The sequence below is a fragment of the Papio anubis genome, chromosome 11, assembly GCF_008728515.1.
Source record: "Papio anubis isolate 15944 chromosome 11, Panubis1.0, whole genome shotgun sequence".
NCBI lineage: Eukaryota > Metazoa > Chordata > Mammalia > Primates > Cercopithecidae > Papio > Papio anubis.
In genome coordinates this window covers 85,782,028-85,795,964 of record NC_044986.1, presented here as the reverse complement: position 1 = coordinate 85,795,964, position 13,937 = coordinate 85,782,028, and the positions used below count along the sequence as shown (strand labels likewise).

General features: G+C 44.2%; 1 protein-coding gene across 2 annotated transcripts in view; it reads left to right on the top strand.

Annotated features, from left to right (window-relative positions):
- VSTM4 (V-set and transmembrane domain containing 4) overlaps nucleotides 1-13,937 on the top strand; it is a 112,528-nt gene that overhangs the window by 32,881 nt on the left and 65,710 nt on the right. For both annotated transcript variants that reach the window (XM_017962795.2, XM_017962796.2), the window contains exon 4: nucleotides 5,913-6,020. In XM_017962795.2, coding sequence (XP_017818284.1) covers nucleotides 5,913-6,020 — 108 coding nt within the window. The remainder of the gene's footprint in view (nucleotides 1-5,912; nucleotides 6,021-13,937) is intronic.

The following is a 13,937-nucleotide window of genomic DNA, read 5'->3' as shown; positions in this document are numbered from 1 at the left end:
CCTTGAGCAAGATGGTATTACAGGGTGGATTAAAAAATAGAAGTACAGAGCCTTCTGTCTCAAACTGTCATCTCCTGACTTTCCCATTTGCCCTGAAAATGTACAAGACTGAAACTGACTTTCTTGATTCAGAAGGCAGGAGGAGAATGGGGTTCCTGGACTCTGCTAAGGGGCACTGGGGTCACTCTTTTTCAAAGGAGCACTGAATACCCCTGCCGGGATCAGGGTTGCTGGGCAACAGGTGCCATCTGCCTGGCCCTGGCTTGGTGGGACTGTTTGGGAGGGTGGGAGCTGGCACACTGACATTGTGCACCCCAGTCTTGGCCTCTCTCTGCATGGGCAGCTGCTCCAGCCTGCCAGCCCTGCCATCTGCTTCAGGGAGGCCTGGGCATTTTCTGCATAGCAGCTTGCAGTTGAGTCTAAAAATGGCAGTGATGCCTTTGGAAGTTCAATGGCAAAAGACAAAACTGTAAATGATTTCAGAGAAAGGGAATATAGCATGATTTTTAGAATTATTGTGGGCGTGCAGGTATATGTGGTATTTTTTTTCTTTTTCTTTTCCTTTTTTTTGAGACGGAGTTTTGCTGTTGTTGCCCAGGCTAGAGTGCAATGGCACGATTTCGGCTCACCGCAACCTCCGCCTCCTGGTTCAAGCAGTTCTTCTGCCTCAGCCTCCCGAGTAGCTGGGATTACAGGCATGTGCCTGGCTAATTTTTGTATTTTTATTACAAAAATTTGTACTAATTTGTTTCACCATGTTGACCAGGCTGGTCTCGAACTCCCGACCCAGGTGATCGGCCTGCCTTGGCCTCCCCAAGTGCTGGGATTACAGTCATGAGCCACCATGCCCGACCATATGTGGTATTTTTAAAGTGAACTCCAGATTTGATTAATTGCAGATATTTTGTTAAACTCAAGCCTTTGTTGAAAGGTCTGGCTTCAACCTTTCAACGAGCATTATTTGGCCTAGTCTGAGTTTTAAAACTTTTGAGCCAACATTTTATATAGAGATTTTTACATAAAAAGGTAAAGGATGAATTGGAAGATCTGGCACCACTGGGCGGGCATTCCAGCCTGAGAGCAGTGCTCTGGAGCTGAGTACGGAAGGGCTTTGCATTAGCTGACATGGCAGGAAGGCGACTGCAGTCGTAGGAGTTTGTGACCCTGGCTTCAATGGCTCAGAGTTTAATGTTGTTTGCAGAGAACACCCAGGGAGGGGGTTTTTCATGTTTTGAGTGGACACAGCAGGGTGGTTGTCTTTATGCAACAAAAGGAATGCTTGTAACAGAAGGAGAAAAAAATCCAACATAGGCATACTGGTTGCTGCTCAATCAAGGGGAAGTCAGGTGGTCTTTCTGAGCTTTTCTTCTCCTGCAAGGCAACACTTTTTACAGCTCTGTAGCTTCAAGAACAAAACAGAGAGTGGCTATGACCGGTCCTGTGTGTGTGGGGAGCCACACGCAGGCAGGAGGTGCCCGCTGGAGGGTGTCCATAACTGGAGGCCTATGTGTTTGGCGGCCAGCTGAGCCTTCTGGAGTAGCCAGATGTTTTCTGATTCTGTAGCTCTGGCTGCCTGTGGGGAGCCCCCTTTGAGCCATGTTGAGGAAGCTGTGATCTGAAACTGTAGCTTGGGCCTTTTGAAGCCCCTCACCTCCTGCCAGGGCAGAGTGGGCCCCAGATGTCTGCAGCATGCTGTTAGGGACACTTGGGGAGAGATGCCTGCCGCGGTTCTCACGTGCAACCTTGTCCCCCCTGGGTTCCTGCCGTCCTGAAGTGAAGGAAAGAGCTCAGATGAAGAGGTGAGCTTGTGGATCAGCTGCTGTGCTCCATATCATGGAAGCTTTTGTAAGACAATTTTTCTCTCCATTCCATGAATAAGACTAAAGGCAAGTTTTCCTGCCTTTGGGTCTGGGGACCACATTTGCATAGTCCCTTCCAGGCAGATGCTGTGTTCACCTGCCTGAGGTTCTGTCTGCCTGGTAACATGACTGTGTTGTTCACTATCCTCTCCTGCCAGCAAGGGCTCTGCTATCTTGTTCTGGAGTAGTTTGCTCACCAGTGTGGAAAGGCAGGGCTGGCCGTGGGTTTGCTGTGTTGTGGCCATCCTGTGCCCTGGGATCCTGCCACAAATCCTGGCCTGTGAACTTTGCTCTGTCCCCGAGTTCGTCATGAAGTGTCTTGTCCAGAATCCAAGAGTCCTGTTGCTGAGTTTCACACTGTTTAAATGGATGCTGCAGCCTCTCTCCTAACTCTGACCCCTCACAGAGTTCTCTACCCTATGAATCTACAGAGCCCACACATCAGACACAGGCATTTACTAGAAAGGCAGCTTTGATTTTTAGATATGTGAGAGCTTTCTCAAGCTCCTCACATCCCATCAGCTTCGGGACCTCCCTAACCTGACTCTGCCCCCACCGGCCTACTGACAGGGCTTTCTTCCAAGACTTTCCCAGTAGCTTCCTAGGGGCAAAACCCAGTGGATGTTTTCCAGCAATTGACGCTATTAAGTCATCCTTCTTACAGTGCTTTCTTCTGGGCTTCCAGAACTCTCGCCTCAGCCCTCCTCTGCATCCATGACTAGCTCTGATCCTTTGTAGGAGACTTCCTTCCACACACCTGCCCCTCTCCCTTAAATATTAGTGCAGATGCACCCTTCACCTGCTACCTTGCCCTAAGGCACTTTCTACTTATTTTATTTTTAGTCCAGACATCTAAATTGCCAAGAGCAGAAATCTATTCAAACTAGCTTATGCAAAAATGCTGACTGCCTTAAGAACACGGGAAGATCTCATGGACTCCAGGGGCAGAGGTTGTGCTGGGCCTCCCTGGGGCCCAGGCCAGGGAGGGGAGAGTCAAAAGGAACCTGAATGTCTGATTCCACTTCATACCTCCTTCCCTCTCATTAACCATAAGCCTGACCTGCTTCTCCAGGCTCTCCCTGGGAGCCAGCCACCTGCTACTACTCCCAGTAGGCTTGCTTTTTCAGCTTAAGCACTTAACTAACTGTTTCTCCATGCCCCAAGGGCTTTACAAATGTGCTTTTCTGTTGACTCAGCTATTCCACTTCTAGGAACTTAATCTTCAGAACATATTGTGAGAGTTGTACTAAGGTTTAAGTTCATGAGTGCTCACCATAGAATTATTTATGATGGGGAACAGGTAGAAACACTTTGAGTAGGCAATAGTAAGAGGTTGTTAAATCACTGCTGATATATTAATATGATAAACTTTTATCATATTTTTCAAAATGATTCTGAATCCTTTTTGAAAATAGTTTATTGAGAAAATGAGATAAATTGAAAAAAAAGATGTGAAAGTATATGATCTCAATTTTAAAAGGTATGCATATTCATCATAAAATATACCAAATATTTATTAATAGTAGTTATCTCAGGGTGACAGGATGGCTGATGACTTTTTTTCTATATTTTTTTGTATTTTTTGTTATTTTAAATACAACTCAGTGCAGAACTCTAGTCCTCTTGGAAGCTTCTCTCAGCCTTCCGAGGCTGGGCTGGGTCCCCTCTGAGTGTTCCTGGTATTGGACACACGTTCTTATTGTTACACTTACTAAGTGGTCCTCTATTTCTTGAAGTGAAAGACTGTGTGTGTGCATTTTTATCTTTCTTGTACTCAGGAAAGTACTGACTATGATTGATAGTAAATATCTGTTGGTTGTAGAAATTTAAGTCAACAGAGAAACATTTTTGCTAAGTTCAAACATTTGCTAAGTTCAAATAAATGTCTGTGTCATTTTTCTTCAAAGATGGTTAGAATAATGTTTTGGCTTCCCTTTTCACTTTCTGAGCAGCTTGGCATTGTATTGATCAGATTAGTGATAAAGTTGATTATTAAAGTTTAAGAAATATAAGTATATGTAGCTAGGCACTGAGGCTCACGCCTGTAATTTTAGCAACTTAGGAGGCTGAGGCGGGAAGGTCCCCTGAGCCCAGGAGTTCAAGGCTGCAGTGAGCAGTGAGCTGTGCATCACTGCACTCCACCCTGGGTGATGGAGTGAGACCTTATTTCTAAAAGAGATGTATGTACGTGAACATGGTTTAACTGTTGAGATTTATACAACTTTTTATTTTGAAATTATTGTAGATTAACATCCATTTCTGGCTAGGCATGGCATCTATAATCCCAGCACTTTGGGAGGCAGAGGTGGGTGGATCACCTGAGGTCAGGAGTTCAAGACCAACCTGGCCAACATGGTGAAACCCTGTCTGTACCGAAAATACAAAAATTAGCTGGGTGTGGTGGCGTGGACCTGTGGCCCCAGCTACTCAGGAGGCTGAGGCTGGAGAATTGCTTCAACCTGGGAGGAGGAGGTTGCAGTGAGCCGAAATCATGCCACTGTGCTCCAGCCTGGGCCACAGAGCAAGAAAGAAAAAATCAATTTCTAAAAAATCATACACAGAGATCCCTTGTACTAGTTTGTGTCCTTTACCTAATGTCTCCCAATGATAGCATTTTGCAAAACCGTAAAACAGTATCACAAACAGGATATTAACATCCATATAGTCAAGATACAGTCATTATTAGTGGCCCTTGTAGCCAAACCCATTTTCCTCCTACCACCACCCCCTTCTTAACTTCTGGCAACCACTCATCTGTTCTCTATTTCTATAATTTTGTCATACCAAGAATGTTACATTGATGAAATCATACAGTATGTAACCTTTTGGGATCTTTTTTCCTCTCAGCATACTTCTCTGGAAATTCATCCAGGTTGATGTGTGTGTCAGTAGTTTGTTCTTTTTATTGCTGAGGATGCTGTGGTGTGGATGTACCACACTTTGTTTAACTATTCACTTGCTGAAGGATATCTGGGCTGTTTCCAGTTTTTGGCTACCCGACATACATGTACAGTTTTCCATGTGAGCTTAAGCTGTCATTTTTCTGGGACAAATGCAAGGAATGCAATTTCTGGGTTGAATGGTTGTTACAGGTGTCTCCTTTGAGAAAGTGTCAAGCTCTATTATAGAGTGGCTGGGCTGCTCTACATTCCCACCAGCCATGTCTGAGTGACCCAGTTTATCTGTATCCTTGCCAGCATTTGGAGGTGTTGCTGTTTTTTATTTTAGTCACCCTGAAAGGCACGAGGGATGTTTTATTGTAGTTGCATTTTGCATTTCTCTAATGGCAATAGAAGTCAAACATTTTCTCATGGGATTGTTTGCCACCTGTACATTCTCTTTAGTGAAGTGTCTGTAAGTTTTTTTTTTGTTTTGTTTTGTTTTCATTTTTCTAACAGAATTGTGTGTTTTTTGCTGTTGAGTTTGAAAGTTCTTTAGAGTCTGGATACCAGTCCTTTGTTGGATATGTGGTTTACAAAAATTTTCTCCCAGTCTGTTTGACTTTTCATCCTCTTCATATTGTTGTTTACAGAACGTAAGTTTTTAATTTTGGTAAAGTCAAGTATAATATATCAAGTTTTACTAATATAGACGGTACCTCTGGTGTCAAGTCTAAGAACTTTGTCTATTCTTAGATCCCAAAGATTTTTCTTGTGGGTTTTTTCTAAAGTCTTCTAGCTTACATTTTACGTTTGGGTTTGTGGTTCATGTTGAGTTAATTTTTGAATAAAAGGTGAGGTTTGTGTTAGTGTTATTTTCTGCCAGTGGAAGTCCCATTGACCCAGCACCATTGATTGAAGAAACTGTCCTTCCGCCATTGAATTACTTTTGCACTTTTGTCAAAAATCAACTGAGCATGCCTGCGTGGGTCTATTTCTGGGCTCTCTGTTCTGTTGCATTGATCTGTGTCTGTCTTTGCACCAATACCACACTACCTTGATGACTGTAGCACTGGGATTTCAAACATTCCAATTCTGATTGTTCTCTTGCCAGCGCACTTCTCCTGCTGCGGCCCTCGGGAGGCTGACTCCTGTGTCTGTCCTTGCCTTTCAGATATCTACGTGTATGCTGTCCTTGTGTGCTGCGTGGGGATCCTCAGCATTCTGCTCTTCATGCTGGTCATCATCTGGCAGTCTGTGTTTAACAAGCGGAAATCCAGAGGTAAGAAAACAGATAAGGTCATGTCTGGGATGGGAGCACACCCTGACCACAGACGGGCGGAAGATGCTAGGCAAAGTACCACCTTGGTGGAAAAGTGCATTGTGAGTCAGGGATTATTTATCTGTGATTGTGGGCAAAGTGAGCAAGCTGTGTTTCCCTTGGACTCTGCTAAAATACACTGTGGCCATCATTGACATCACTGAATTTCCCGTTTCTTGGTTTCTGAGGCCCCTTCCTGCTGTCAATCTCCCTGAAGAGTCTGTGGTGTCAGATGAGCCTAGAGTTGGATTTTGACTCTGCCGTTTGAGGCTGAGGTTTGGGGCAAGTTCCTGAGCCATTCTGAACGTGAGTTTCCTCATTTATGAAAGGGGATTGACACCCGCTTCTCTTGGTGGAATGTTCTTATGAGCGTTCACTTTCAGGCAGGTGGCACTTGGGAAGTCTTCCCCATTCTTTCCCTGACCGGTCTGAGAGTTCCCTTCCGTCTCCTTTCACTTTGGTGTCCCTGTTTCCCTGCACTCTGCCCTCAGCCCCTTCCTGCCTTCTGCCTTGCTTCTCAGGAAAGCGTAGTTCTCCTGACTCTTGTATCTCTATGAACACTGCCTGCTTTCTCGAGAGTCCCTGCTGCTCCTCAAGCCCCGATTTCACTTGCCCAGCAGCTCCTGTTGGAGGTCTCCTTTGAGAGCCTCTCCCTGTATCCCGCTTCAGAATCTCCAAAACAGCTGGGGACACTGTGACTCCCAGAGATGACCAGGGTAAGAGCCGAGCTCTGGAATTGCACCAACTCCAGTTCCAGTGGCTCCCTCACTTACAGGCTGACAACCTCCCTCTATGCCTGCCTTCCTCATCTGCGACATGGAGGAGGCAGGAGTGCAACAGTCTCAGGCTCATGGTGAGGACTAAGTTACCAAAAGAAAGATGCTAAAACCCATAACACAGGCTCCAGCAAATGTCCTGCTTTTATGTTGACATACGGCTCTAACTACACACAATAATTGTCAATATTAGCTTAAGGTCATAGAGCTTGGAAATGTTAGATTCAGTGGTCACGGCTTGAGGGGCCACTCCAACAGTGACTCTGTGCAGCACTAATGCAGGGTGTGGGCAAGGCTAAGGGACAATGAGGGAGGTGACACATACAACGACAAGTACCCATGGGATGCTGTTTCCATCCTAGACCTTAAGGGATAAGGGGAGGGGAGATTCCTGGAATGGACCATGCAATAGCTGCAGCTTTGGGAGAGGTGTCGCCATCAGGGGCCTGCAGAGAGGAACTCAGCTCCTGACAAACCAGGAGGCAGCTGGGAGGGAGCCAGGATGGTACACTTCTCACGCCCTCTCCCCTCCCCACTTGGATCTGCTGCTATCGCCCTTGGTGCCACCCACCAGAAGCCAGGGGGCCGGGAGCAGGAAGGTGCCTTCAGGGCTGAGCAGGGTGGACAAAGGTGGACGGGGATCCAGAGGACAGTGGAGAACTCCAGCACACTCAGCAATTGGCGATGGGGCAGTGGCTGTAGCATGGGTGTCTTTCCTCTGGAGCCTGTGCTCTCCCACCAGCCTCTGCATGTGTCTCTGTGCTGTCCTTCAAAGCCAGCTCCAGGGCCTTCCCCTAAATCCCTCATCAGTGGCAACGCAGCCTTTTTTCCTGTTCTCAACCCCTGAATACTCTTGTGAGCTTGTGGCATGTTGCACTTGTGCCTTGGCATGGGCCTCCCTTCCGGAGGACAGTGTGTGAGGCAGGCACCACACATTCAATTCATTCTCCTGGAATTTGGCTCAGGACAGATGCTCAGCACGTGGTGGACAAATGGGTTTATTTCCCACCTGCCTTGCTCCCAACTGTTGGAGGGTGGAAGCCACATAGGCAGTTTCCAAGCTGGGTATGCTCTGAAGGCACTTTTGCCTGGGTTCAGGAGCATGATCGAGAGTCTTCATGGGCTACAGGCCCTGCTAGGCCCTAGACAGGGTCAGGGAAACAAAGCAAGGCCAAGAAGGGCACACTGCGACATGTGGGAGCACCTGGCATCCTCCTCCAGGCCTCACAGAGAGGCTTCAGAGAAGGGAGATCCCAACTGCCTCATCCCCACTGAAGTGGGCCTCAGATGGTCCCATGTGTACCTGTGCACAGTGCCTGAAAGCCCTCCCCAAACCCTAGCTATCCAGAGCATTGTCTGAGCACCCGTTATGGGCCAGGAACCTCATGTGGCCTCTCCATGTGCTTATGTGACCCTGGATGAGAGCCACACCACACTTACCTGACAGCACAGCTGAGGAGCTTGAGAAGGCCCTGAAACCAGGGAGTGGTAGGGTGAAGTTGGGCCCCAGTCTCTCAACTGTTGGAGTGTGGAAGCCACATGGGCAGTTTCCAAGCTGGGTTCCCAAGCCTCCCATGTTTCTAGTCAAGAAAACCTTAGCTATTAGGGGGCTGACCTTGCCAGGGGAATTTTTCTTTAGCCTTCCGTGGGAGTTGTTGCTGAGGCTCTTCCAAGATAGCTCTAGTTGGTGCCTGCAGCTCCCAGGAGTTTGGTTTTGGTTGATTGCAATTCCCATTGGCAGACCCAGTAGCCTTGGCAGGGCAGGTCTTGCCCTATGCACCTCTAGGACCAGGCATCTTTCAACTCACTGTGGGGCTCAGGATGGAGGACCATGCATGATGGGCCTGGGTAGTCTCCTTCAGCTGGGCCCAGGAGTCTTAGAACAGCCCTTCCCAAAACTTCAGGAGCAGACCATTCACCTGGGAACCTGCTCAAATGCAGATTCTGATTCAGGGTGTTTGGGGCAGGCCTGCAATCCTGCATTTCCAGCCAGCTCTGCTGGTGGTGTGAGGCCATGTTTGGAGTAGCAAAGCCTTAGAGCTGTTCTTCTTACCTCTATCCCACCAAGCATCCTGCTTTTACAACATGTATTTTGGAATGATCTCTACTATTTTAAAATGAAATTCATAGATGAGCTATACTATCTGTACCCCCTCAAATCAACTTAATGCTTTATAATTAAAGGAGAAGTAAGAGGAAAGTAATTTATAACACACTGAGACAAATTCTAGTATTACACCTCTTCTTTTAATCAGTGTGAATTTCAGAGAAGATAATAATCCTTTATATTTGATGCTTGAAATAAATGCTAGATAAGCACCTGTCTGTATATGCGAAGACTCAACATGCAGGGGACAGGGGTCAGCATAGACAGACACAGATGGGCCCTAATATCCAGGAGAGGCACTGCCCATGGTGACGGGATTCCTAACATCCCAACTGTTGGTAGGGTTTTTAATGAAAAAAGACACTCTTCGGCCAATTTGCAAACCCTTTAAACATTCATTGTGCATTAACATGGAGAAAATACATACCTCGTGTTTCTATGTAAATTGGACTTAGCTTCCAGGCTCTCATGAACAGGTTTCCTCTTTTCTTCTTTTTTTTTTTTTTTTTTTTAGATTATACTTTAAGTTCTAGGGTACATGTGCATAACGTGCAGGTTTGTTACATATGTATACTTGTGCCATGTTGGTGTGCTGCACCCATCAACTCGTCAGCACCCATCAACTTGTAATTTACATCAGGTATAACTCCCAGTGCAATCCCTCCCCCCTCCCCCCTCCCCGTGATAGGCCCCAGTGTGTGATGTTCCCCTTCCCGAGTCCAAGTGATCTCATTATTCAGTTCCCACCTCTGAGTGAGAACATGCAGTGTTTGGTTTTCTGTTCTTGCGATAGTTTGCTGAGAATGATGGTTTCCAGCTGCATCCATGTCCCTACAAAGGACACAAACTCATCCTTTTTTATGGCTGCATAGTATTCCATGGTGTATATGTGCCACATTTTCTTAATCCAGTCTGTCACTGATGGACATTTGGGTTGATTCCAAGTCTTTGCTATTGTGAATAGTGCCGCAATAAACATACGTGTGCATGTGTCTTTATAGCAGCATGATTTATAATCCTTTGGTATATACTCAGTAATGGGATGGCTGGGTCATATGGTACTTCTAGTTCTAGATCCTTCAGGAATCGCCATACTCTTTTCCATAATGGTTGAACTAGTTTACAATCCCAGCAACAGTGTAAAAGTGTTCCTATTTCTCCACATCCTCTCCAGCACCTGTTGTTTCCTGACTTTTTAATGATTGCCATTCTAACTGGTGTGAGATGGTATCTCATTGTGGTTTTGATGTGCATTTCTCTGATGGCCAGTGATGATAAGCATTTTTTCATGTGTCTGTTGGCTGTATGAATGTCCTCTTTTGAGAAATGTCTATTCATATCCTTTGCCCACTTTTTGATGGGGTTGTTTTTTTCTTGTAAATTTGTTTGAGTTCTTTGTAGGTTCTGGATATTAGCCCTTTGTCTGATGAGTAGATTGCAAAATTTTCTCCCATTCTGTAGGTTGCCTGTTCACTCTGGTGGTAGTTTCTTTTGCTGTGCAGAAGCTCTTCAGTTTAATTAGATCCCATTTGTCAATTTTGGCTTTTGTTGCCGTTGCTTTTGGTGTTTTAGACATGAAGTCCTTGCCCATGCCTATGTCCTGAATGGTATGACCTAGGTTTTCTTCTAGGGTTTTTATGGTATTAGGTCTAATATTTAAGTCTCTAATCCATCTTGAATTAATTTTCATATAAGGAGTAAGGAAAGGATCCAGTTTCAGCTTTCTACTTATGGCTACTAGCCAATTATCCCAGTACCATTTATTAAATAGGGAATCCTTTCCCCATTTCTTGTTTTTCTCAGGTTTATCAAAGATCAGATGGCTGTAGATGTGTGGTATTATTTCTGAGGACTGTGTTCTGTTCCGTTGGTCTATATCTCTGTTTTGGTACCAGTACCATGCTGTTTTGGTTACTGTAGCCTTGTAGTATAGTTTGAAGTCAGGTAGCGTGATGCCTCCAGCTTTGTTCTTTTGACTTAGGATTGTCTTGGAGATGCGGGCTCTTTTTTGGTTCCATATGAACTTTAAAGCAGTTTTTTCCAATTCTGTGAAGAAAGTCATTGGTAGCTTGATGGGGATGGCATTGAATCTATAAATTACCTTGGGCAGTATGGCCATTTTCACGATATTGATTCTTCCTATCCATGAGCATGGTATGTTCTTTCATTTGTTTATGTCCTCTTTTATTTCACCGAGCAGTGGTTTGTAGTTCTCCTTGAAGAGGTCCTTTACGTCCCTTGTAAGTTGGATTCCTAGGTATTTTATTCTCTTTGAAGCAATTGTGAATGGAAGTTCATTCATGATTTGGCTCTCTGTTTGTCTGTTACTGGTGTATAAGAATGCTTGTGATTTTTGCACATTAATTTTGTATCCTGAGACTTTACTGAAGTTTCTTATCAGCTTAAGGAGATTTTGGGCTGAGACAATGGGGTTTTCTAAATATACAATCATGTCATCTGCAAACAGGGACAATTTGACTTCTTCTTTTCCTAACAGAATACCCTTGATTTCTTTCTCTTGCCTGATTGCCCTAGCCAGAACTTCCAACACTATGTTGAATAGGAGTGGTGAGAGAGGGCATCCCTGTCTTGTGCCAGTTTTCAAAGGGAATTTTTCCAGTTTTTGCCCATTCAGTATGATATTGTCTGTCGGTTTGTCATAAATAGCTCTTATGATTCTGAGATACGTTCCATCAATACCGAATTTATTGAGAGTTTTTAGCATGAAGGGCTGTTGAATTTTGTCAAAGGCCTTTTCTGCATCTATTGAGATAATCATGTGGTTTTTGTCTTTGGTTCTGTTTATATGCTGGATTACATTTATTGATTTGTGTATGTTGAACCAGCCTTGCATTGCAGGGATGAAGCCCACTTGATCATGGTGGATAAGCTTTTTGATGTGCTGCTGGATTCGGTTTGCCAGTATTTTATTGAGGATTTTTGCATCGATATTGGATGCAAAAATATGAGGATTTGCATCATCAGGGATATTGGTCTAAAATTCTCTTTTTTTGTTGTGTTTCTGCCAGGCTTTGGTATCAGGATGATGTTGGCCTCATAAAATGAGTTAGGGAGGATTCCCTCTTTTTCTATTGATTGGAATAGTTTCAGAAGGAATGGTACCAGCTCCTCCTTGTACCTCTGGTAGAATTCAGCTGTGAATCCATCTGGTCCTGGACTTTTTTTGGTTGGTAGGCTATTAATTATTGCCTCAATTTCACAGCCTGCTATTGGTCTATTCAGGGATTCAGCTTCTTCCCGGTTTAGTCTTGGGAGAGTGTAAGTATCCAGGAAATTATCCATTTCTTCTAGATTTTCTAGTTTATTTGCGTAGAGGTGTTTATAATATTCTCTGATGGTAGTTTGTATTTCTGTGGGGTCAGTGGTGATATCCCCTTTATCATTTTTTATTGCGTCTATTTGATTCCTCTCTCTTTTCTTCTTTATTAGTCTTGCTAGCGGTCTATCAATTTTGTTGATCTTTTCAAAAAACCAACTCCTGGATTCATTGATTTTTTGGAGGGCTTTTTGTGTCTCTATCTCCTTCAGTTCTGCTCTGATCTTAGTTATTTCTTGCCTTCTGCTAGCTTTTGAATGTGTTTGCTCTTGCTTCTCTAGTTCTTTTAATTGTGATGTTAGAGTGTTAATTTTAGATCTTTCCAGCTTTGTCTTGTGGGCACTTAGTGCTACAAATTTCCCTCTACACACTGCTTTAAATGTGTCCCAGAGATTCTGGTATGTTGTATCTTTGTTCTCATTGGTTTCAAAGAACATCTTTATTTCTGCCTTCATTTCGTTGTGTACCCAGTAGTCATTCAGGAGAAGGTTATTCAGTTTCCATGTAGTTGAGTGGTTTTGATTGAGTTTCTTAGTCCTGAGTTCTAGTTTGATTGCACTGTGGTCTGAGAGACAGTTTGTTATAATTTCTGTTCTTGTACATTTGCTGAGGAGTGCTTTACTTCCAATTATGTGGTCAATTTTGGAATAAGTGTGATGTGGTGCTGAGAAGAATGTATATTCTGTTGATTTGGGGTGGAGAGTTCTATAGATGTCTATTAGGTCTGCTTGCTGCAGAGATGAGTTCAATTCCTGGATATCCTTGTTAACTTTCTGTCTCATTGATCTGTCTAATGTTGACAGTGGGGTGTTGAAGTCTCCCATTATTATTGTATGGGAGTCTAAGTCTCTTTGTAAGTCTCTAAGGACTTGCTTTATGAATCTGGGTGCTCCTGTATTGGGTGCATATATATTTAGGATAGTTAGCTCTTCCTGTTGAATTGATCCCTTGACCATTATGTAATGGCCTTCTTTGTCTCTTTTGATCTTTGATGGTTTAAAGTCTGTTTTATCAGAGACTAGGATTGCAACCCCTGCTTTTTTTTGTTCTCCATTTGCTTGGTAAATCTTCCTCCATCCCTTTATTTTGAGCCTATGTATGTCTCTGCGTGTGAGATGGGTCTCCTGAATACAGCAGACTGATGGGTCTTGACTCTTTATCCAGTTTGCCAGTCTGTGTCTTTTCATTGGAGCATTTAGTCCATTTACATTTAAGGTTAAGATTGTTATGTGTGAACTTGATCCTGCCATTATGATATTAACTGGTTATTTTGCTCGTTAGTTGATGCAGTTTCTTCCTAGCCTCGATGGTCTTTACATTTTGGCATGTTTTTGCAATGGCTGGTACCGGTTGTTCCTTTCCATGTTGAGTGCTTCCTTCAGGGTCTCTTGTAAGGCAGGCCTAGTGGTGACAAAATCTCTAAGCATTTGCTTATCTGTAAAGGATTTTATTTCTCCTTCACTTATGAAACTTAGTTTGGCTGGATATGAAATTCTGGGTTTAAAATTCTTTTCTTTAAGAATGTTGAATATTGGCCCCCACTCTCTTCTGGCTTGGAGAGTTTCTGCCGAGAGATCTGCTGTGAGTCTGATGGGCTTCCCTTTGTGGGTAACCCGACCTTTCTCTCTGGCTGCCCTTAAGATTTTTTCCTTCATTTC